Source organism: Berghia stephanieae, chromosome 2, assembly GCF_034508935.2.
Source record: "Berghia stephanieae isolate SIO BIC M18660-M18661 chromosome 2, UCSD_Bste_1.3, whole genome shotgun sequence".
NCBI lineage: Eukaryota > Metazoa > Mollusca > Gastropoda > Nudibranchia > Aeolidiidae > Berghia > Berghia stephanieae.
The window spans coordinates 46,542,773-46,565,272 of NC_088361.1; the positions used below are offsets into that span (position 1 = coordinate 46,542,773).

Sequence of the window (22,500 nt, forward strand, 5' to 3'; positions counted from 1 at the left end):
TACCTCTACAGATATTTCATCAGGGCAACAACAACATATTACTATTATTATGATTATGATTAAGATTATGATGAAGATAACCAGCTTGACACACAAATGTTTCTTTTTTCTCTTCTGGTTTTCAAGGTACACCGATACAAAAATTAACCAATTCCTTCATTACCCCATCAGTGATATCTCCATCTTTAAGTTCATGGCGCATACCAAAACTTATCAAAAAATATTATTGTTTGAAATTTGGGGGTGGTCATTGAAGACTATCAAAGTAAAACACAGGCAAACTGACTTTCAACATTTCAGAATTCGGTTTCAAACGAGATTTATTTTTACTTTGACCTGTGAATCTATAAGTCAATACATTTAATTTTGAAATATTGTGATAACATTCTTGCACCTGCGGTTAGGGTCAAGGACATTGGCATTTTTTATCAGGAAGGATTTCTCAAAATGCTGCTCCGCGTGAAGACAAAACCGGGAACTATAAAGAATTCAGCTTTGCAGCAGCAAGTTCCGGCTGTCGGGAGAATGAGGGCTTCTCTGGTCCTCGCCGCCATTATGGTGACGACTCCATTCATGCCGCTGTTGGTCGGAGCTCAGAGTCAAGATGCAACAGCCAATACAGATGCACCAATTATCGGAATTGATCTGGGCACAACTTATTCGTGGTATGTGTATTGTAATTTTATGGGTGGAGTTGATATGAATGTGTTGTAATTGTATGGAGGGAGTTGATATGCGTGTTTGTCATTCATTCATTCATTCATTCATTCATTCATTCATTCATTCATTCATTCATTCATTCATTCATTCATTCATTCTCCTCCTCCTCCTCCTCCTCCTCCTCCTCCTCCTCCTCCTCCTCCTCCTCCTCCTCCTCATACATTATCCAATCCTTCCTTCATTTGCTCATTCATTTATTCATTCCATCAAGCATAATATGTATTATGGTATCGGCTCCTTCATTCTTAATTTCCGGTTACATTGGTCTCCTTTGCGAATTTTAAATAATTCATTGATTTATTTACTTTTTTTTAAATTTATTTATTCATCTTTTATTGTATTTATTTATTTATTTATTTATTTATTTATTTATCTTTTATTGTATTTATTTATGTATTTATGTATTTACTTATATGTGGTGGAGATAAAGCGAGAAAGACATTTTAAAAAGATAATATCGGATATTATCAGAAAGGGGTACCGCAAAGTTCGACTACCCGCCACGCTGTGTGGCCTTGAGAAGGTCACCTAGCTCTAGCTCACTTTTCGACGCTGCACTGCGACCATACCTGGCCTATTCCAGTTTTTTTTTTTTATTGGAATAGACCTTAAAGACAATTCGTTTCTCCTTGGTGATGAATGAAGGGAACTTTATTTATTAACATAAAACTCACTCTCAATGACGTCATATACTTTCCCTCAAGTTTTAAGAGTTAGCTGTAATATTCAATTTTAAAAATCAGGTTCACCTTGACACACGACGTGTGCACATATGCAGGTCTGACATTGGAACCCACTTATGGGTCTAGTTTAATATTGTTGCAATGGACAATATTTTGCGTCATTTTTTGAGATTTCCATTCAGCAATGAGCCCATAAGGAATTGGGTTACAAGACTGGCAAATTAGTGCATGTCACCTCAATATGATAGTGTTTTGAATAGATATAATAAATAAATGAGGATTTATATAGCGCAATATTCACTAAACGTGCTCAAAGCGCTTTGCACGAGTGTCATTAGCCAACAGCAACACTTAACATGTAGGACGAGACATGACGTGTGTTAAGGGGATATTAAAATTTGTTTCCGACATAGACAACACTGTCAACGGTTAGGTACTCAATTTACACTTGAGTACGATGACAGAACGTGAGTAAACATCCTTTTCCAAAGACTCAACTACGTACCACTCAAAGCAGGACTTGAAAACATAACAAGAGCATTTATAAAGCGCTATTTTTACTAAACGTGTTCAAATCGCTTTAAGATGGGTCCCTAACCAACAGCAACACTACTGAGCATGTAGGACGAAACATGATGCTTGTTAGGCAATATTACAATATCCGACCCAGGATCATCAGATCCGAAGGCGAGTATCATACTTAAGACCACACAGCCGCCATAGATAGATTCAATGGTTAGGATACATATTTTGTTGTTTTGAAGTTCTTATAAATGCCAAATCATTGGTTCCTCTCCAGTGTGGGTGTGTACCAAAACGGACAAGTGGAGATAATTCCAAACGAACAAGGAAATCGAATCACCCCGTCATACGTGGCCTTCACCCCTGATGGATCTCGTCTGATAGGAGACGCAGCCAAGACTCAGTTGACCTCTAGTAACCCGCAGAACACCGTCTTCGGTGTGAAGAGGCTGATCGGCCGCACCTGGGACGACCCCACTGTACAGAAGGATGTCAAATTTTTGCCCTTCAAAGTGATCGAGAAAAGTAACAAACCTCATATTCAGGTTGGTTTGGAATCTGATGATGACTAACAGGCACTGTTGTTTGTTTGTTTTGTTTTGTTTTTTGTTTTTGTTTTGTGTGTGTGTGTGTTTTATTTTTAGAGGGGGGAGGGGGGGGGGTTGTGGGATTTTATTTGTATTGTTGTTTTTGTTTGTTTTTTGTTGTTTTTTTGTTTTGTTTTTGTTTTTTTGTTTTTTTGTTTGTTTTTTTTTTTGTTTTTTGTTTTTTTTGGCGGGGGGGGGGGGGGGGGGGGGGCGGTTGTTTTGTATTTTTTATGAAATTTTTTTCGGGTTTTTTTTTTGTGGTTGTGTTAGTAGTGTTAAAATAGATGAGAATCTGAGATCAAACAACGAGGAGAAGGAAAATAAATTACAGACACGAGTCACGATTAACATAATCACTAATACAAGAGAATAAATGATATTGATAATAATCTCAATATTATTTCCGTTCCACTCACAGGTAAACATCGGTGACACGCCAAAAGTCTTCACACCAGAGGAAATTTCAGCCATGGTCCTCGGCAAGATGAGAGATATTGCCCAGGACTATCTGGGCCAGAATGTCACAAAGGCAGTCATCACGGTACCGGCCTATTTCAACGATGCCCAGCGGAGAGCCACGAAGGATGCCGGTACCATTGCTGGTATTGAGGTCATTCGAATCCTCAACGAACCGTAAGTTGTTTTCACTATTTTACTTCGCAGTCTTATCTTGGTAGAACGCATTAATTTTTGTGGATTGTGTTTACCACACCAATTTACATTTTGCAGTGCTGTGGTCTTTCTTCTTCTTCTTCTTCTTCTTCTTCTTCTTCTTCTTCTTCTTCTTCTTCTTCTTCTTCTTCTTCTTCTTCTTCTTCTTCTTCTTCTTCTTCTTCTTCTTCTTCTTCTTCTTCTTCTTCTTCTTTTCAAAATGTATTTATTTATTTATTAATTTATTTATTTATTTATTTATTTATCTATTCATTTATTTATTTATTTATTTATTCATTTAGTTATTTAATATTTATTCTAGAAGATATAGTGAAATGGATATGTATATTTGTTTGCCTCCAAAAAAAAAGACGTGTTCTATTTCTATCTTTTTTCTAAAGGATAGCTGCATCAATCGCCTACGGTTTGGACAGGTCAGAGGATGGTGAAAAGATAGTGCTCGTGTTCGATCTTGGTGGTAGCACGTGTGACGTGTCTTTGTTGACTATCGACCACGGCGTGTATGTGGTGGGGGCAACCAATGGGGACACGCATTTAGGTAGGATGATTTTCATTGTTTTGTTTTGTTGTTTTTAATAGCTGTGTTTTCTTTTTGTTCCAATGTTGTTGTTTTTTGTTTGTTTGTTGTTTTTTTTTTATTTTTTGCTTGTTTGTTTGGGTTTTTTTTTTTTTTGTCTTTTTTCTTTTTGGATTCGTTTCGGTTTGCTTTGTTTGTTTTTGTTTTTTTGTTTGTTTTGTTTTGTTTTGTTTTGTTTTTGTTTTTTTTTTTGTTTTTTTGCTGTTGTTTTTTTTTTTGGGGGGGGGTAGAGGGGTTGGATTTTTGTTAATTGGTGTTTTTTTGTATTGTAGTTGTATGAGGTGGGGGTGGAAGTGGGGGGGGGGGGGGGGTGGAGGCCAAGCGGTATGGCTTTTGTCTCATACACAAGAGGTATCGAGTTCGACTTTGATCTATTCACCCCACCAGTAGCTCACTTGCCGACGCTGCGCTGCGGGTGGCGCCCTGATTATCCTTGTCTTTCTTCTAATAAAGACTCTAAAGAAACTTTTCGACTTAGAGATGAATAAAGGGAATCTAATCAATATTGTGTCTATTATTTATCTTGTTGTGGGGGGAAGGATAATCATATGTTATCCTTTAGATACCTTTGATAATATTTATTGATTTATTTATCTACCATTCATTCATCAATTTATTTCTATATTTTTTAAATTTAATTATTTATCTAATTATTCATTTATTTATTTCCATTACTATATTTACATATATTCATTGATTCTATACACAGGCGGCGAAGACTTTGACCGGGTAGTGATGGATCACATGTACAAAGTCATCAAGAAAAAACTGGGCAAGGACATCCAGGGTAACACTGAAGCTCTTCAAAAACTCAGACGGGAGGTGGAAAAGGCGAAACGATCTTTGTCTTCCGAGCAGCGCGTGACCATCGAAATCGATGACCTGGTTGACGGCCTTGACCTCTCAGAATCTCTCAGTCGATCCAAGTTTGAAGAGCTCAACATGGTGAGTCTGTGCTTATGGTATTTTCCAATTATTACACAAGTTGTCCTAATGGTTATTTGTTCTGGTAGTCTGACACTCGCCTTTGGGTCCGGTGAACCTGGGTTCGAAACTCGCTCGGCGCTTAGTTGAGTCCTTGGAAAGAGTCTCTACTCATGTTCTCTCATCATACTCAGGTGTAAATGAGTACCTGGTCGTTAACAGCGTTGTCTCTATCGGAAAAATTGTAAAATCACCTAACAGACGTCATGTCTCGTTCATATATTACGTGTTGCTGTAGTTCATGGACCCTTTTATCAAGGACTCATTATGCGCCGAGCGAGGCTCGGACCCAGGACCTTCCGATCCGAAAGCGAGTGTCGTACCACAAAACCTCATAGCCGCAATATTTTTATATATTCAAATTTCAGGAATTGTTCAGATCTACATTGGTTCCCGTTTGCAAGACCCTTCAAGAGGCTGATGTGAAAGTAAAGGATGTTGATGAAATCATTTTGGTTGGAGGGTCTACCAGAATCCCTAAGGTTCAGCAGATTGTCAAAGAAATGTTCCACGGAAAGGTGGGTGGTTTGATACGCATGATTATCTACCCATAGTGACTAACACTGACTGTTTATTTTTGTGCACACGTCACATTCGATTCCCCCCATCATATTTTTCTTTGTGACTAGCTGATTACATGATATTTACGGGATACGGTGTACAGGGTCCACCAGAACCCCTAAGGTTCAGCAGATTGTCAAAGAAATGTTCCACAGGAAGGTGGGTTGTTTGATACACATGATTACGGCTATGTGGTCTAGTGGTATGACACTCGCTTTCGGATCGGAAGCTCTTCACTTACATTCTCTCACCGTACTCAGGTCAAGATCACATTATATCAATGATGATGGTTGTGATAAAGATTGGGCACCAGCTGTACATACTGTGCTGCTGCTGCTTCTGATGATGATTATGATGATGATGATGATGATGATGATGATGATGATGATGATGATGATGATGATGAAGTTGCTGCTGCTGCTTCTGCTTCTGATGATGATGGTGATGATGATGATGATGATGATGATGATGATGATAGTGATCCGATAAAACTTGAACCCCTCACACCCCTATCCCATCCTATCCAGGAAACCCACAGAGATATCAATCCCGATGAAGTTGTTGCCTTCGGGGCAGCCGTACATGCTTGGGTCCTGAACGGAGGTGGCGACAACTCTCCTGTGATCTGTGACGTCAACCCTTTGACACTCGGCATAGAAACGGTCGGCGGGGTCATGACCCCAATCATCAACAGAAACAATGTCATCCCGAACCGGAAAGCCCGAATCCTCTCCACCGCTGTCGACAACCAAGAGGCCGTAACGATACAAGTTTACGAAGGGGAGAGAATTCTCACCAAACACAATCGCCGTCTTGGTCGGTTTGATTTGACGGGAATCAAAAAGGCGCCAAGAGGCGTTCCTCAAATTCAAGTAGAATTTGAAATCGACCCGAGCGGCCTCCTGACGGTTTCCGCCAAAGACATGGACACGGGAAAGGAGAACAGCATAACTATCAATAAATCTGACGGTGGACTTTCCAACGAGGATATTGATCTCATATTAAAGGAAGCTGAGGAGTTTGCAGAGGAAGATAAGAGACTAAAAGAACAAATTGAAGCCAAAAACGAACTGGAGGCCATTATCTACATAACCAAAAAGCAGTTCAGCAATGAAGAAGATCTTGAGAAGATTGAGAGAACTTTATCCGTGGATGAAACTGTGTCATGGCTTGAGGCAAATAAAGATGCTTTGCCAGAGGAGGTGATAGAAAAGAAAGACACTTTTGTAAAGACTGTGCCTCCCATCACTCAGAAACTGTACGAACATGGCGGAAATTCTAAAGACAAAGATGAGCTGTAATCCTTTTTGAGTGCTCTGTTTTTAGAACGCGAGAGGAGAGGCATTCGACATTTAGCTCAGAAAAAAGCTTAAATATCATAATTTGATATTGTACTTTTTTTCACAGACTACAATGTTCTGATTTATTTGATAATATATAATGAAATTTCCTTATTTTTTAAAACTATTTTTACTCAGCTAAATTTTCTTGGGATAGTATTGAATTTGTGCAAAATATTAAGCTCAGATTCCTACCGGTACTTCATAATGAATTAATTTATAACAGCATGTTATCATTATCATAATCATCATCATCATCACCACCACCACCACAATCAACATCACCATCACCACCACCACCACCATCATCATCATCATCATCATCATCATCATCATCATCATCATCATCACCATTTTTTTCATCATCTTCATTGGTATCATTAACAATTTTAAAGAACTACCATTGTAAGATACTTCATCATATTATCACGTCACTGTCTTTTAGATAACATGTTTTTACTTGTTTTGTAGTTTAAAAAATCATTATATTTACCATATCGATTGTTTGCAACTTGCCGCAAAACGATCAATGTTAAACTAAACCCCTCATGGTCAGCCCATACTTGTAATTCTAATGACAGCTAGGACGCAAACAATTGACATTTGTTGTAATTTGAATGTTAAGTTTACAAGACAGCTGTGTTGTCAAGTATTACCTTACATTACCGGAGTTCCGTCTCCCTACAGATGTTGAATGTCATGGAACGCCATTCTTCACGCTTAAGGGACATTACCGAACAGTCGATTATCTTTTTGCCAGTTGTTGCCTCCACATTTGCTGCTGGACTTCCTTGTCAAATTTTATTATATTATGAATAAAAATCTACTTGTCTTTCATTGACTATATATACGTTTTTAACAGTAATGTTTCTATTTTTATCTGCTTGAATACGAATGTTTCTCATTGTAAAGTTTATACATTTTTTTTTACGTACAATGTACTTTTGCTTGCCTTTCTGTATAAACCGCATGTTGAACTTCGAGCAAAATATGCTTTTTAAATTCAACGTCCATAATATATCTGACGCTTTTTGTTTTTTGTTGGGTATCATTCTTATTATTCAATGTAATGATCACATCACTAATTCACTGTTGGAAAAAAAAAGAATTATTTTGTAAGGTAAGCTTTCTAATGCAGGCTTTTATTATCGCTTGGAGCGCAATCTGAAATGATCAAACTCCAAGACATGTATCGATCCACGTGGATACATTAGCAGGTCTAATAACGAACTCAATTGTAGGCCTGGTTTGACATTGTTGTAATGGACGATATTTTGAATTAGTTTGAGTGCATTTCTATTGCAAAAACGGGCCTATTACAATTTGGGTTATCAGACCTGAAAATAACTACACGTCGGTTTTAATGTTTTTGTTTAGTCATCTTATCAACACCACTACCACATTATCTCATTCGTCCGTAGTGTATTCATCCTGTTTAGTTGATAAAGGGAAAATCCGAAACGTCCATTTTATCTGTTTTCGTACATTAAATTGAAGCTTACATTCAATTTCACATTGTAATTTGTTTCTTTGAGCTTCGAGCAGCATCATTTACATTACTCATAAATCAACGAATTAGTAATAAAAATAGATAAAATTCCTTTCATTCATCCCATAGGGGAAATTTGTCTGTAGGATCTGTTCCAAGGGAAGACTGGAATAATCCAGGCGTCAGCCGCAATGCAGCGCCCCAACATTGAGCTAGGGCGAGGTGACTTGCTCAATTAAGGCCACACAGAGCAGCGGTGGGTGATCGAACTGGGTACCTTTTGGGTACGAAGCAAAGACCGTACCGCTGAGCCACGCTCAGACAAAGTGATAAACTAACGAAGGCAACATTCTATTATGTTTTTTATATCATTGTATTATTTTGTGTGTTAGTATCACTGTGATGATCTTTTATTATTGCTTGCCATATTTTATAGTATTCAATAGTCTGATGTCACGTCCACCCAGCAACCAGCAGCTTGGTTCTAAACAAAGAAAATCGGTACTTATTATACTTCATGCTGGCTAGAACTTTTTCACATGACATGTGATCAGAATGTATAAAAGTCGAAACATGACCAGATTTATAATGTTTTTCTCCTCTGGATACACTTGTATGCTCGTTGGAGAAGTTCTATTTCATAAGGACCTCCGCCATTGTTCCGATGGTTTAGAACCAGTTACAAAGTTACCATGCGTCATTACGAGTGAAGTGACGTCACGACTGTTGAAGCCTATTGTGTTCGTCATTATGTTTCTAATTTGTGACCAACTTTACCAAACCGGTAATATGTCAACAGGAGCAAGACGCCATTCCATTCAATTCAATTTACATGATATTTACCTTCATGAAAGAGAAATACGGTAAAGCCGATGTGTACTTATTTGCAGGTATGACAACCCAATTCCTTATGGGCTCATTGTTGTAATGGAAATCTAAAAAAAAAAATTTTAAATGACGGAAATATTATCTATTACAACATTGTTAAACTAGGCCCATAAGTGGGTTCGGATGTCAGACCTGCATATATGTATACGTTAGGTTAAGCCAACAAACAAAACAAGATGATACTAATACTAAAACTGGTGGTAAAAATGATACAGAGATAACTGGATATTACGTCTACGTACGGCTATGTGGTCTTGTAGTATGACATTGGCTTTCGGATTGGAAGGTCCTGAGTTCGAGCCTTGCTCGGCGCATAGTTGACTCCTTAGAAAAGGCTCTTTACTCATTCTCTCTCGGTACTCAGGTGTAAAATGAGTACCTAGCCGTTAACTGCGTTGTCTCTGTCGGTAAAAAAAAATTTAATATCGCTTAACAGGAGCTGTGTCTCATTCTACATATGACGTGTTGCTGTTTGTCAAGGACCCTTTGTAAATCGCTTTGAGCACGTTTAGAGGATATTGCTCTATATAAAATATCATTTTCACAAACTGTGAGTGGGGTTTATTTCTTATATGAAACAGACTGAATGTTATTTCAAGAAACAGAAAAAGCTGACATAATTTTGAGATTCTATCCATTTTGGCTTTGAATTCAGTTTTTAGCATGAAGTTCACGCAGCTATGTGGTCTTACGGTATGATACTATCCTTTGGATCGGAAGGTCCTGAGTTCAAGACCCGTGCTCAGCACCATGTAGTTGACTCCTTGAAAAAGGCTGTTTGCTCATATTCTCCCACCTCACTCAGGTGTAAAACGAGTACCTGGCCGTTAACAGCATTGACTCTGTCCGAAAAAAAGTTGTAATATCATCTAACAGGCGTCATGTCTCGTCCTACGTATTAAGTATTGCTGTTGGCTAGCGACACATTGTAAAGCGCTTTGAGCTCGTTTAATGGATAATGCTCCATATATGTTCCAGTTGTTATTAATACCGTTTAAATACGTTTATGATTTCTGTATTCGTTTTCTTGTTTACAAGTTAGATATGAATTTTAAAGCAGAATTATTTCATGCCCGTTGCCTGCAATAAAATTCTGGGATATATTTTTTTACAAACGTTTTTGCATTCATATATAAATAACACTTGTTAAGGTTTATATATATATATATATATATATATATATATATATATATATATATATATATATATGTGTGTGTGTGTGTGTGTGTGTGTGTGTGTGTGTGTGTGTGTGGTTCGAGCCCAGCTTCAGGCACTTTCGTTTGTTTGTTTTTTCCTTTGGCAAGATTATTAACCCCTAATCTGATCACAATGGATAACATGGGTGATTCCTCTTGACATCAGATATCCTGTTTGATGGAATATCTATGATAGTATTCCTTCGTGGAATGCCTAGGCGACGGTATCTTATAATGTCTTGGCGGGAGGTCGTAATTATTTTGTAAATTTTTTTAAATTCAAAAGTTGGCTATATCAAGGGTTGTTAATTTTGCCTACTAGGTCTTCAATTACAAAATCAACCCATTTGTAAATTGTAGTAGGTATAAAGGACTTTGTGGGCAAGTGGTAGGACAGTCGGTTTCAAACCTATAGGTCCCTGGTTTGAGTCTCATTGAAATTTGAGTCCTCGGAGAAGACTCTTTTGAAACATTTTCTAACCGAACACTTGAGCATAATGAGTATCTGGCTGGCAAAAAAATGACTCGTGACAAAAATAATGATTTAATCTCGTCTTACAGGCCTCATGTCTCGTCCTACGTGTTAAGTGTTCCTGTTGGCTTGGAAAACCTTGTATGTCTGGCAGAAAGTACCTACTCTTTGTTAGAGGCAATTCATTGATACTGACATTTGGATCAACATTTATATTCTTGAAATACGAACTCTCTACTAACTGGGGACACAGATGATTTTAGTAATTTAACAAAGAATAATAATCATGATAAATATTCATACCCCGCATAATGATAATGATGATAAATATTTATACCGCGCATCTACCCCTAGACGGACAGAGGGTTCTGAGCGCATTAGTTTATAGCGTATTATTTCAGGATCTTTCTCACGGTATCAACGCAATTGGGAGATAGTGTAAGGTGGGCAATGATGTTCATTTGGGCATTTATTGGTCATCAATACAAAGCAATAAAGATTGACTGCTTAGCAAGTGGCAGACCGCTAATTGTCACGGGTGGATCTTTCATTTCTGTTGGTCATAATTTACCACATCCCGTTGGCGGATTAATATTAAACTATCACTCAGAGTTGTGTCCCTTTGTTCTCGGGTTAACACGTTCACCGCCATGTTTTGTGTGGCCGGCAACCCGTGAATAGACAACAATAATGGCGGCCGACTGGTGTTAACAGATTTGCTGTAGGTGTTGGGGTGAGGTGGGGGGGGGGGGGGGGGGGGGGTTGGACGGGGGGGGGGGGGGGGGTCAAAGATGAGTTAAAGTGACAAATCCTGGTTGCCAATATATATTGTATATTATCGATATTAACTTTCGCCTATCACAATAAAATGCGTCCATTGGGGGGGGGGTGTCTATGTGAGGTAGGAATATACAGCATTGTGGAAATTATAACTTGTATGTGAGTGCCTTGTTTGTTTAGGTCGAAGGGTGGTGGGGTATGGAGGTGGTGGAGAAGGGGGTGGGGTTGATGTTAGAAATGTGTGAAATATGGAAGAACAGAAATATGACAGTTCATAAGGAGGAGAAGGTCACATATTTCTCAGATCATTCGTGGATATGATATATATAAGAACGTGTACCAACCATTCCAATGTGTTTATCCATTGGAATTGACTGACCGGATGATCATAGCCCTATGCCGGTAAGTGCCTTTATGGATTAAAGTTATTTTAGAATTCCATGTTGGAATTCCGATGACGAGTGGTTTTCCAAAACTCCCTAACTCCGTTTTTAGGGGGCTGCGAAGCTCAGCGGTACGTTTTTCGCTTCCTACCCAAAAGATACCGAGTTCGACAACCCGCCTCGTTGTGTGGCCTTGAGCAAGGCACCTGCCCAAGCTCACTTTGCGGCGCTGCACTGCGGCTGACGCCTGGGTTATTCCAGTCTTCCCTTGGGATATACCCTAAAGACGAGTTAAAGTGACAAATTCTGGTTGCCAATATATATTGTATTTTATCGATATTAACTTTGTCACTTTTGATCCAAAATGAGTTCTTGTCATAAATGATTATATCAATCCTATTTCTACATCTTCCGGAAATATCAAAGCTGAATTTCATTTCTAAATATTTTTTACAGCTTGTCAAGTTGAAGAAGTATGAAATTTGAGAAAAGTTGCTAGATACCTTTCCCATACATCTGACCATAACTTCATGAAAAATCACCCGATTTACTTTAAATAAAGATTAAAATGCTCTGGGGAGCATATTCTTTCAGAAAATGCAAATCCAAAATTTTCACCTTCCGACACTAACGTGATGCACTGACATATTTATTTTACAGTAAAACAGAGACAATCTACACCAACATGGCAGGGTCTGTCTCATTGGCTTGGGAAAATATTCTTTACTTTTGATTCTCGATGTGGTTATGCAGTGTTGTTAAAGGACTCCCATCGACGGACCGAAAGGTCCAGGGCTCGAGGTGGCATGCTTTGAACGGTGGTGCATAGTTGAAAAGGCTCTTTACCTACAATATCTCATCTCATTCAGGTGTGAAATGAGTACCTGTCCGTTTACAGCTTTGTCTCTGTCGGAGAAAAAAACACATTTTTAATATCGCCTTACAGGGGTCATGTCTCGTCGTACATATTATATGGTTAATGATGCTGCTGACTAGGACCCCTAGTAAAGCGCTTTGAGCACGTTTGATTTATTTGCGCTATATAAATACTTAAGTTTACTCACATTTTCTCATCACACACACACACGCACACACACACACACACACACACACACACACACACTCATGTGTAACATGAATATTTCGCCGCCAGCAGCGTTGTTTCTGCCGAGAAATAAATTTCATCGCGCTTGATAAGCGTCGTGTTTAGTGCCGTACTCTGGAAAACTCCATATTTGAAAAGTTGGCCAGAAAACTCGTCCTTCAAATATCCATCGATTTAAATGACCCTCATCTTGGCAAAAACTCTCAAACCGGGACTTCGCGAAGTACGGCAGAGTACGGCAGATTAGTCATACATGTTTGAGATTGTTCCGTGTACTTAAAATTCTTAGTTATATTTTGAAGTTGTTGTGTTTTTTTTTGTTGTTGACAATTTGTTAAAAATCTTTGCATTTGTTTTGCCAGCGACAACAATTTTATGAGCATTTTTGAAGTCAAAGCAATATCTCCACAACTGACCAATTATTGAGCCCATTTTTGGAAATGTCTGCTTCAAATGAACCCATCTCGTCGTCCTGTGAGAAGGCAGGTTCCTGGGCAGGCAATGACACAAAACACAGGTAAGGATCAGCAGCAAATTGATTAATATAATATTTACATTGCGTGCGGCTATGTGGTCTAGTAGTGTGACACGCGCTTTTGGATCGGAATATCCTGGGTTCAAGCCTCGCCTGGTGCATAGTTGAGTCCTTGGAAAATTACAAAAAAGGCTCTTTACTCACATTCTCTCACCGTACTCAGGTGTAAAATGAGTACCTGGCCTATAAAGTAGTTCTCTCTGCCGGAAAAATTGTAATATCGCCTAACAGGCGGCATGTCTCGTTCTACTTGTTATGTGTTGCTGTTGGTAAGGATCGTTTTGTAAAGCGCTTTGAGCACGTTTAGTGGATATTGCGCTATATAAAAGCTCAAGCTCAAGTTTTTAATTACAAAGACAATAACACACAAACATTCATTCTGTCAATCTGTATTAACTCACTCAACCCTAGCACCGACTATATCCGTAGTATACCCGGGGTTACTTTTATCCCATTCCTATTTATTACATTTTTCTGAGACAAATTATAGGCGTAGATTCAAAGCTAGTGGTTTTCGTTTTTACATGTTAATGGTAGTTGAATAAAACTATCTATGCCTCATGATTATTTTAATACATTTTTTCCAATTTTGAAAAGTAGCACAAATCTCCAGGATTGGGTGAGTTAAGACTCTGGAACAACCTGTCACAGATGAAAGTGTTATTTGTTTGTCTCTTTTGTTGGGGATTTTTATTTTTGTATTTATGTGGACGTCGAATGCAGAATGACACCCCCCCCCCCCCCCCCCCTTTCCAATAAAAGGGGGATAATAAATTATTGGTGTCAGTGTGGCTCAGCGGTACGGTCTTTGCTTCGTACCCGAAAGGTATCGAGTTTGATCACCCGCCGTCGCTGCGCTGTGTGGCTTTGAGCAAGTCGCCTCGCCCTCGCCTAGTTTGCGGCGTGGACTGCGGCCCACTCCTGGGTTATTCCAGTCTTCCTTTGGAGTAGACCCTAGAGAAATATTTCCCTTATGGGATGAATAAAGGGAATTTTAATTATTGTTTTTTTTATTATTGTTTTAAATACTGAAACAGAAGTTGATCAGATCTGTTTGTTTCAAGCATTAGCTCTAATTGGATTCAATAGTCTGATTTCACGTCGCCCAGCAACGGCGGCCATCGTGGTTCTAAAGAAAATCATTACTTTTTATTCTTCATGCTGACTAGAACTTTTCATATGTCTTGTGATCAGAATGTGTAAAAGTCAAAACATGATCAGATTTATAATGTTTTTTCCCCTCTGGATACGCTTTTATGCTCGTCGGATAAATATTTCATACGGGCGTCCGCCATTGTTCCGATAGTTTGAGCCAGTTACTAAGTTACCATGCGTCAATACGAGGGAAGTGACGTTGCGGCTGCTGAAGCGTATATTTTCTCAATATTCGACGTAAGACGTATAACGTAAACATCACATGATCAGCTAAAAAGATTATAGGTAAGAGAACCCTTATGACTAGATGCGGTACCAAAACAATAGAATATTTTTTATGTTGTACGATCATCAAATATCAGATAACGGGACCGCGAATACATTCTCTGAGGAGCACAAGACCACACACTTGTCATAATCTTCATATTATGTGACGTTAAGAATTTGAAAGAAGAAGCAGAAGAAGAAGAAGGTGATGATTGATGATGATGATGATGATGATGATGATGATGACGATGATGATGATGATGATGATGATGATGATGATGATGATGATGATGATAATGATGATGATGAAGAAAAAGAAGAAGAAGAAGATGATGATGATGATGATGATGATGATGATGATGATGATGATGATGATGATGATGATGATGATGATGATGATGATGATGATTAGGCTATTTATTATCTAACTTCATAAAACGTGGAAGATAATAAGAGATGAAAATGTAGTTGGTGATGATAACCTCGTTTCTTTGTTTGTTTATTTGTTCTCCATGGTCATGTTTATAATATCATAATGTGTACATCGATATACAAGCGTAAACTGTTCATTTCAGCATACTACTTCCTGCCCATCAATGTTTTGTTTATTCATCTTAACAACGCCACTACCGCATCATATCATTCATCTGTAGTGTTCCATTCATCCTGTTTGTTGATAAAGGGGAACCCGAAACGTCCATTCTATCTGTTTTCGTAATTAAATTGAAGCTTACATTCAATTTCACATTATTATTTGTTTCAGCATTCACAGAATCTTGTGCGGAGAGAAAGTGCAGCCAGTACAACCTAAACACAGAATCAGTGACGTCATAGAAGAGGACCCAAGACAATTCCACAGATCCCTCTTCCCTGCCACGTACAAAGGTCACGAGAACTTAGATGAACAAGACAGGACACTGGATGGACCATGTAGTCATCGGCCCAGAAATCATTTCCTCGGAGAATCTCGCCTTGACCATTCTACTGACTCCGACGATGACGATGATGATGATTTCAATGATTTTATCGAAAAACAGCGTGGAATTAAACAATCTGGCAACAGTAGTTGGAAACAGTTGAACTTGCACAATGATATAAATTCATATATTGTGTCAAAGGACATACATTCTGAATATACAAGGAAAAGAAAGAGTGTTATTCAAACTCAATATGAATTTCAAAAGGACACAATATACAAATACAATAACTATTTTAATTCAAAAACAAGCAACTCTCTAATTCCCATTCAACAAGGCGTTGTTAATAATAACACGTTTAATCACAAAGAAGAGGGGAATTTTATGTCGGCATATCTAAAACCAAAAAGGAAGTCGGCTATAGTGAATGAGCATAGTTATTCTTATGATGAAAAGACGAAAAACGATATAAACGAAGAAAGTAAAAAGAAACCATTTTATTGTGGAACGAACTGTGACCTTGTGAAAAATGTTATAAGTCAAAAGACTGGGTATAATTCTAAGTGGCCGAAAGATTTGGCTGACCCTGAGCAAATATGGCGTAAGCCGCAATGTAATCATATTCATAAGAAAGATAACGACAGTATCATTTCAACTAAAGAAGATACAGAATCTAGGGAGGATAGTATCCAAAATTTCGAAAGTAATACTAATTCAAATAAGTTAATTAGGTCATCTAATGCAAACAAATGCGCATGCGTTGACAATGACATACATTGTTATAATTCTAGCAGTTCCGTTAATAGTAGTAGTGTCGGCAAAATGCTCAATGGCATCAGAAGCAGCAACAGCGGCCGTCGAAATGCCAATAGCGGTGACAACATTACCAGCCACGTCACGAATAGAGCCAACACCAATATTGTCAACAACTTCATCATGAGTAGCTGTGTGGACAGTGATAATCGTATTACCAGCTGTACCAGCAATGTTATGAATATTGACGACGTCAATAACAACAGCAGCAGCAGCAACAACAACAACAACAACATCAACAGATTCTCCATCTCCGAGGACAAGTCGACTCAGTTTCGTGTTAAAGAGTCGGATACTGACAATTTGAGTCTGACCAAGTCTGGAGTGACTTTGACCCTGTTGAACTCTTCATTGTGGAGGGCCTTTGACCGTGTTGGTACAGAGATGATTATTAACCGTGGGGGCAGGTATGTGGCTTTGTAGACCTTATTCAAATTGATAATCGATTATCAAATAAAATCACTAATTGCACTGCCATGGTTTTACGCATGTAACATATCCCGTGTACAGGGTGTCCCAGAAGTCGCGCACCATGTAGAATCTTAGGATAATTACGACATATGAACTACAATCTTATAAATAATCATAATAGATGGTCTACTCGTTCACCCTCTACATTGATCCATGCATCAATAGGCTTCAATTGTTGTGACATCACTTGCCTCGTAACGACGCATCGTAACTTAGTAAATGATTCTAAATGATCGGAACATTGGCGGACGCCCTAATGAAATACTTCTCCGACGAGCATAAAAGTGTATCCAGTGGAGATAAAAACATTATAAATCTGATCATGTTTTGACATACATTCTGATCACATGACATGTGAAAATGTTCTAGCCAGCATGAAGAATAAAAATTACCGATTTTCTTTGTTTAGAATCAAGCTGCTCGTTGCTGGGTGGACATGACATCAGACTGTTGAATCCTATTCTCTTTATAAAACTGTTTCTTTGAAACGTTTAAACAAACGTCAAACATTAGTATAGGTCATTGGCTTTTCTTTCTCAGGATGAACACGGTTGAATTCTACAGCTATAGAGCGGTCTGTTGCCCTATCCATTTCTTCCCAACATAAAAACCAATTTAACTTTTTTCTTGCATCATTAGTGTTTCACCCATATCTGGAACATAAATAAAAAACAAATGATGATATCATTATAAATTGTTATCAATATTATATTTCTTCTCTTATGTATTTTCATAAAGATTTATTTGTTGCGCGACTTCTTGGACTCCCACATATATATATATATATTATATATATATATATATAATATATATATATATATATATATATTCGTATATATAAGAGGAGTGCTCGACATGTTAACAACAACCCAGGGGCAAAGTATAAAATATTTTAATATAAAATATATTATATTTATATTCATATTGTTAATCTGACCATTTTTAGTATGAAATCATTATTTCAAATTATTAAATACCTAACACTAACAAGCAAACAAGTGTTATAGTCAAAATTTATAGTATACATTTTCCCTATCAATTAACGAGTTAAATGCCGTATTCTAGAAAGACCCGTATATACAATTTTGCCTAGAAAACTCGTCCTTCAAATATCGATCGACTAAAACGACCCTCATCTTGGCAAAAAACTCTCAAACCTGAGACTTCGCGTGGTCTTTATTAAAGCCCCAGGTTTGAAAGTTTTCGCCAAGATGAGGGTCGTTTAAGTCGATCGATATTTGAAGGGCGAGTTTTCTGGCCAATTAAACAAACAATATGTGTCAGAGTATGACTGCTAACTGGTTAACTCCAATGAAACGCTGTATCATTGCGGCGTGTTGATTGATCTTGTTACTAGAAAAGGCCAACATTTCATTCTCACTAGTGATGGGCGATATTGCAAATTTTCAATATCGATATATTACGATATTTCATCACATAAAATATAGATATTTATCGATGCATAGGATTTATACATCGATATATTGAAAATCGATACAAATTTCGATAAACATTCTTGTTCCCCCATCCCACTATTCAAAAAAAAAAAGTTCGTTCCTCCATTATTTTTCATTATAATATGATTTTTTTTTTGCCTCACTTGGCCAAAAACTATTAACACCCTGACCCCCTTGAAACACTCATCAGTTTTGATAAACAAAAAAAAAAAATCAACTGAATTAGGGGAACTTTTTTTTTTTTTTATTAAAAGAAATGCGATTCTCTGTGTGGCCAAATTTGGCCATCCGGCATCCCAAGTAAGCTGCAAGCATAACTTATATCCATATATATCTATATGGCGTTTTGAAATAGATATAATTCGATATTATCAGTCATATCGATATTGCGATACGATATGCCCAGCACTAATTCTCACCCCCATTCCTCTCCTCAGGCGAATGTTTCCATATCTAAGTCTATCCGTCCAAGGACTCAACCCTAGCGCCCACTACTCAGCCAGCATCCAGATAGTCCCTGCCTCCAAAAGGAGATGTAAATTCATCAAGTCCAAATGGGTTCCTGTGGGACTGGCAGACACCGAGCCCACCCAGGTAAGAGGTCGATTTGATCTTATCTCATCTTATGAAAGGCTAATTGAGATGACGTATCCTTTCAATGCTAACTGGGGTGACGTATCCTTTCAATGCTAACTGGGGTGACTTATCCTTTCAATGCTAAATGGGATGACGTATCCTTTCAATGCTAACTGGGGTGACGTATCCTTTCAATGCTAACTGGGGTGACGTATCCTTTCAATGCTAAATGGGGTGACGTATCCTTTCAATGCTAACTGGGGTGACGTATCCTTTCAATGCTAACTGGGGTGACATATCCTTTCAATGCTAACAGTAAATACTAAAATAACTTGTTATTTGCAGCTATGTACTTCTTCTTATACGCCTTCAACACAATAATAGAGAACAATAGAATGACGTCACACCCTCCTTCCTTCCGATTGTTAACTCCTCTTTCAACAATTTCAATCCTCATGATGTCACCAACTTCTTATAACATGATGCAATTTGTGTTTAGAAACGTCATCACGTGACACGGTTTTAAAAGTGATTGCCCCATCTGCTCGTTATTGAAGCATTTATGGCAGTTACTGCTTTAACCTTAGCCCTTGCCAACCATAGGAAAATCGTCCCATTAGTTACGATCCAACCAGCACTTTTAGCATTCAGATTTCTTTTGTAAATCACACTAGTTTTTAAAAAAATGTTTTATTATAGCTTTAAAACGTGACACTGTCTTGTAGAGTTCATTTCGCTGACCAATATTATGTATAGAATGTATTTGTTGCTTTTCTGTTTGAGTAAGAAAAAACTATTTTTATGTTGGGTGAGTGTGAAATTTTGGGGAAAATTCTGAAAGGAAAGTGTTAAAAAGATTGCTTTGTACATTTGTACTGACTTCAGAAATTCAAATTTTCACTACGTGGTACATTTTTGTTGGCCATAAAATCTAGCTAGCCTATAACAAAAAGGGAAGAAAAGTCATGACGTCCCACCCTCTTCTTTTTGGGTTCCTAAATCCTTGGGTGTGTGAATGTAACCAGTCCTTCGGAGTACTAATAATGAATAGGTAATAATGCCCTATTCCATTCAGCAGGTTGATATTGCTTCTTCCACAGCTACCCTATTTTCACATGGATTCGCCCAGTCTCGGACAACACTGGAACAGGACAAAAATCAGCTTTTCCAAGATCAAACTCACCAACAACAAAGAGAGTTCCCCTCAAAATGTAACCATTTTATCATCGTCATCATCATCATCATCATCATCATCATCATCATCATCATCATCATCATCATCATCATCATCATCATCATCATCAGTATCATCATTATTATTATTATCAACATCATTATTATTATTATCCTCATCCGCCGATCTTGAAAATCGGGACTTCAGAGGTTTGATCCGCCGACCATCCATATGTCGTCTCCAAGAATGATTGTAAGGTTAAGCTTGTCAATTCATGTACGTTGTATGATACATATCATGGTTTGTATTTCTGCTTTCGGGTCTAGTTGTATTATGGTTTCTTTCTTTTGATCTGCATGTCAAAGGTTTGTGTCCCGCTAGTTGCGGGGTAAAGTTGAAACGTTGGAACGGTCTCGTTACTCAGAAGTATCATATTATCTCGTCCTGCAAGTTCAGTGTTGTTCTTGTTGTTGTTGTTGGCTTGGAAAAGTTGGAAAGCGCTTTGGGCATATTTCTGTGTCTATTGATTTTGATAAAAGTTCACTAATTTTATTTGCTAAGTTGTTTGTTGATGTTTGTTTTGTTTTTGTTTCTATTTGTTTGTTTGTTCTTGTTTTTCATGTTTGTTTTTTTTTGTGGGGTTTTGTGTGTGTGTGTTTTTGTTTGGGGGGCAAAGGTAGGACTAAAATGATTAGATACCACCAGACCTTGATCTTTTTAGGATGTTTTCTTTCTTGCATTTTCCTTTCTGTTTTGTCTAACTTACTTTTTAAACAAACTTTTTCAGATGTTTATCTTACACAAATGCCTGCTGGCTCATTTGTTACATAAAAATATAAAAACTCGGTTTGACAAAGCACCTAAAATTTCATTGTATTTCCACCCTTCGTTCTTAGATACTTCTCCACTCCATGCACAAGTACAGCATCGTCACGACCTTCACACGAGTGGACTTCGGCGTCCAATCAGAAGCCACCCTTGCCGGAAGTGACCTTCAAGCGCTGACATTTCATTTCCCAGAGACCGACTTTATCGCCGTCACGGCCTACCAGAATGAATCGGTCACCCAGATGAAGATCCACAACAATCCGTTCGCGAAAGCCTTCAGGGACGCCAGTTTTACCGAGTAAGTTTAATGTCAAGAACTGAACAAGTTTGTGTGTTGGTCCGTTATATTTCCGGATGGTAATGTTGTGCGTTTCTTAGCCAAGCGCACAGCATCTATTCTGTCAAACTCTGAAGAAAAGAAAAAAAAACACGCATTTAAAATTTTAGCCACAAAACTCGTCCTTCAAATATCGATCGATTAAAATGACCCTCATCTTGGCAAAAACTCTCAAACCTGGGACTTCCGTTGAACTTCGAGGTTTGACAGTCTTTTGAAAGATGAGTCATTTTAATCGATCAATATTTGAAGGACGATTTTTCTGGCCAAAATGATTAAATACGTTGCGTACGCTTTCACAGTCCATCGGTATAGTTCTAAATGAAACAAATGAATTCAACCAAAGTTTCATATTTTGACTTTAACTTCAATTGTCAGCATCATAATTATCCCATCGGGGGTGCCGATAGCTCAGTTGGTAGAGCATTCTCTTCATAATCAAAGAGACAGAGATCGATCCCTGTTGAAGTCGATATTTTTTACCGACTCCGTGAAACGGGCAATAGCAATTGCTTGCTATCCTTTTGATAGGACGCTAGTCTATCGCAAAGTACTTTCCGCCAGTTATAACACTCAGCTACCCATTCACTGCTGGGTGGACTCTCTATTGCACCCAGGATCGATCTCGGTCCCTATACGCGTGAACCGAGTGCTCTACCAACTGAGCTATCGGGACCCCCAATAAGGCATTACGTACTTACTTTTTTTCTATTAAAATAAAAATAATAAATAAAAATTGAGCTTTATATAACGCAATATCCACTAAAAGTGCTCAAAGCGCTTTACAAGGGGTCCCTGGTCAACAACAACATTTAACATGTAGGACGGGACATGACGCCTGTTAGGTGATATTACAAATTTTCGGACAAAGACAACGCTGTTATCTCATTTTACACCTGAGTAAGGTGAGAGAATGTGAGTAAAGAGCCTTTTCCAAGGACTCAACTATGCGCCGAGCGCGAGGTTCGAACCCAGGACATTCCGATCCGAAAGCGAGTGTCATACCACTAG

General features: G+C 38.1%; 2 protein-coding genes across 2 annotated transcripts in view; both read left to right on the forward strand.

Moving 5' to 3' along the window:
• Window positions 1-126: 126 nt before the first annotated feature.
• Window positions 127-10,138, forward strand: LOC144965011 (endoplasmic reticulum chaperone BiP-like). Its single transcript, XM_078899860.1, has 7 exons — window positions 127-665; window positions 2,203-2,470; window positions 2,931-3,145; window positions 3,565-3,722; window positions 4,471-4,706; window positions 5,114-5,263; window positions 5,834-10,138. Exons 1-7 carry the CDS (start codon window positions 448-450, stop codon window positions 6,605-6,607), a joined length of 2,019 nt encoding a protein of 672 aa, XP_078755986.1. The 5' UTR covers window positions 127-447; the 3' UTR covers window positions 6,608-10,138.
• A 1,635-nt stretch (window positions 10,139-11,773) lies between these two features.
• The window catches only part of LOC144965012 (uncharacterized), an 18,189-nt gene continuing 7,462 nt past the window's right edge, over window positions 11,774-22,500 (forward strand). Inside the window, exons 1-6 of the mRNA XM_078899862.1 lie at window positions 11,774-11,873; window positions 13,322-13,476; window positions 15,680-17,053; window positions 19,012-19,168; window positions 20,251-20,361; window positions 21,221-21,450. Of these exons, the coding sequence (XP_078755988.1) occupies window positions 13,400-13,476; window positions 15,680-17,053; window positions 19,012-19,168; window positions 20,251-20,361; window positions 21,221-21,450 (1,949 nt within the window). The 5' untranslated portion in view covers window positions 11,774-11,873; window positions 13,322-13,399. The remainder of the gene's footprint in view (window positions 11,874-13,321; window positions 13,477-15,679; window positions 17,054-19,011; window positions 19,169-20,250; window positions 20,362-21,220; window positions 21,451-22,500) is intronic.

Excerpts from the sequence above, each read along its gene's own strand:
- LOC144965011 (XM_078899860.1), top strand. The coding sequence starts at position 448 with ATGCTGCTCCGCGTGAAGACAAAACCGGGAACTATAAAGAATTCAGCT. Across the intron at positions 3,723-4,470 it reads CAATGGGGACACGCATTTAG|GCGGCGAAGACTTTGACCGG; the intron begins GTAGGATGATTT and ends TTCTATACACAG. Across the intron at positions 4,707-5,113 it reads AGTTTGAAGAGCTCAACATG|GAATTGTTCAGATCTACATT; the intron begins GTGAGTCTGTGC and ends TTCAAATTTCAG.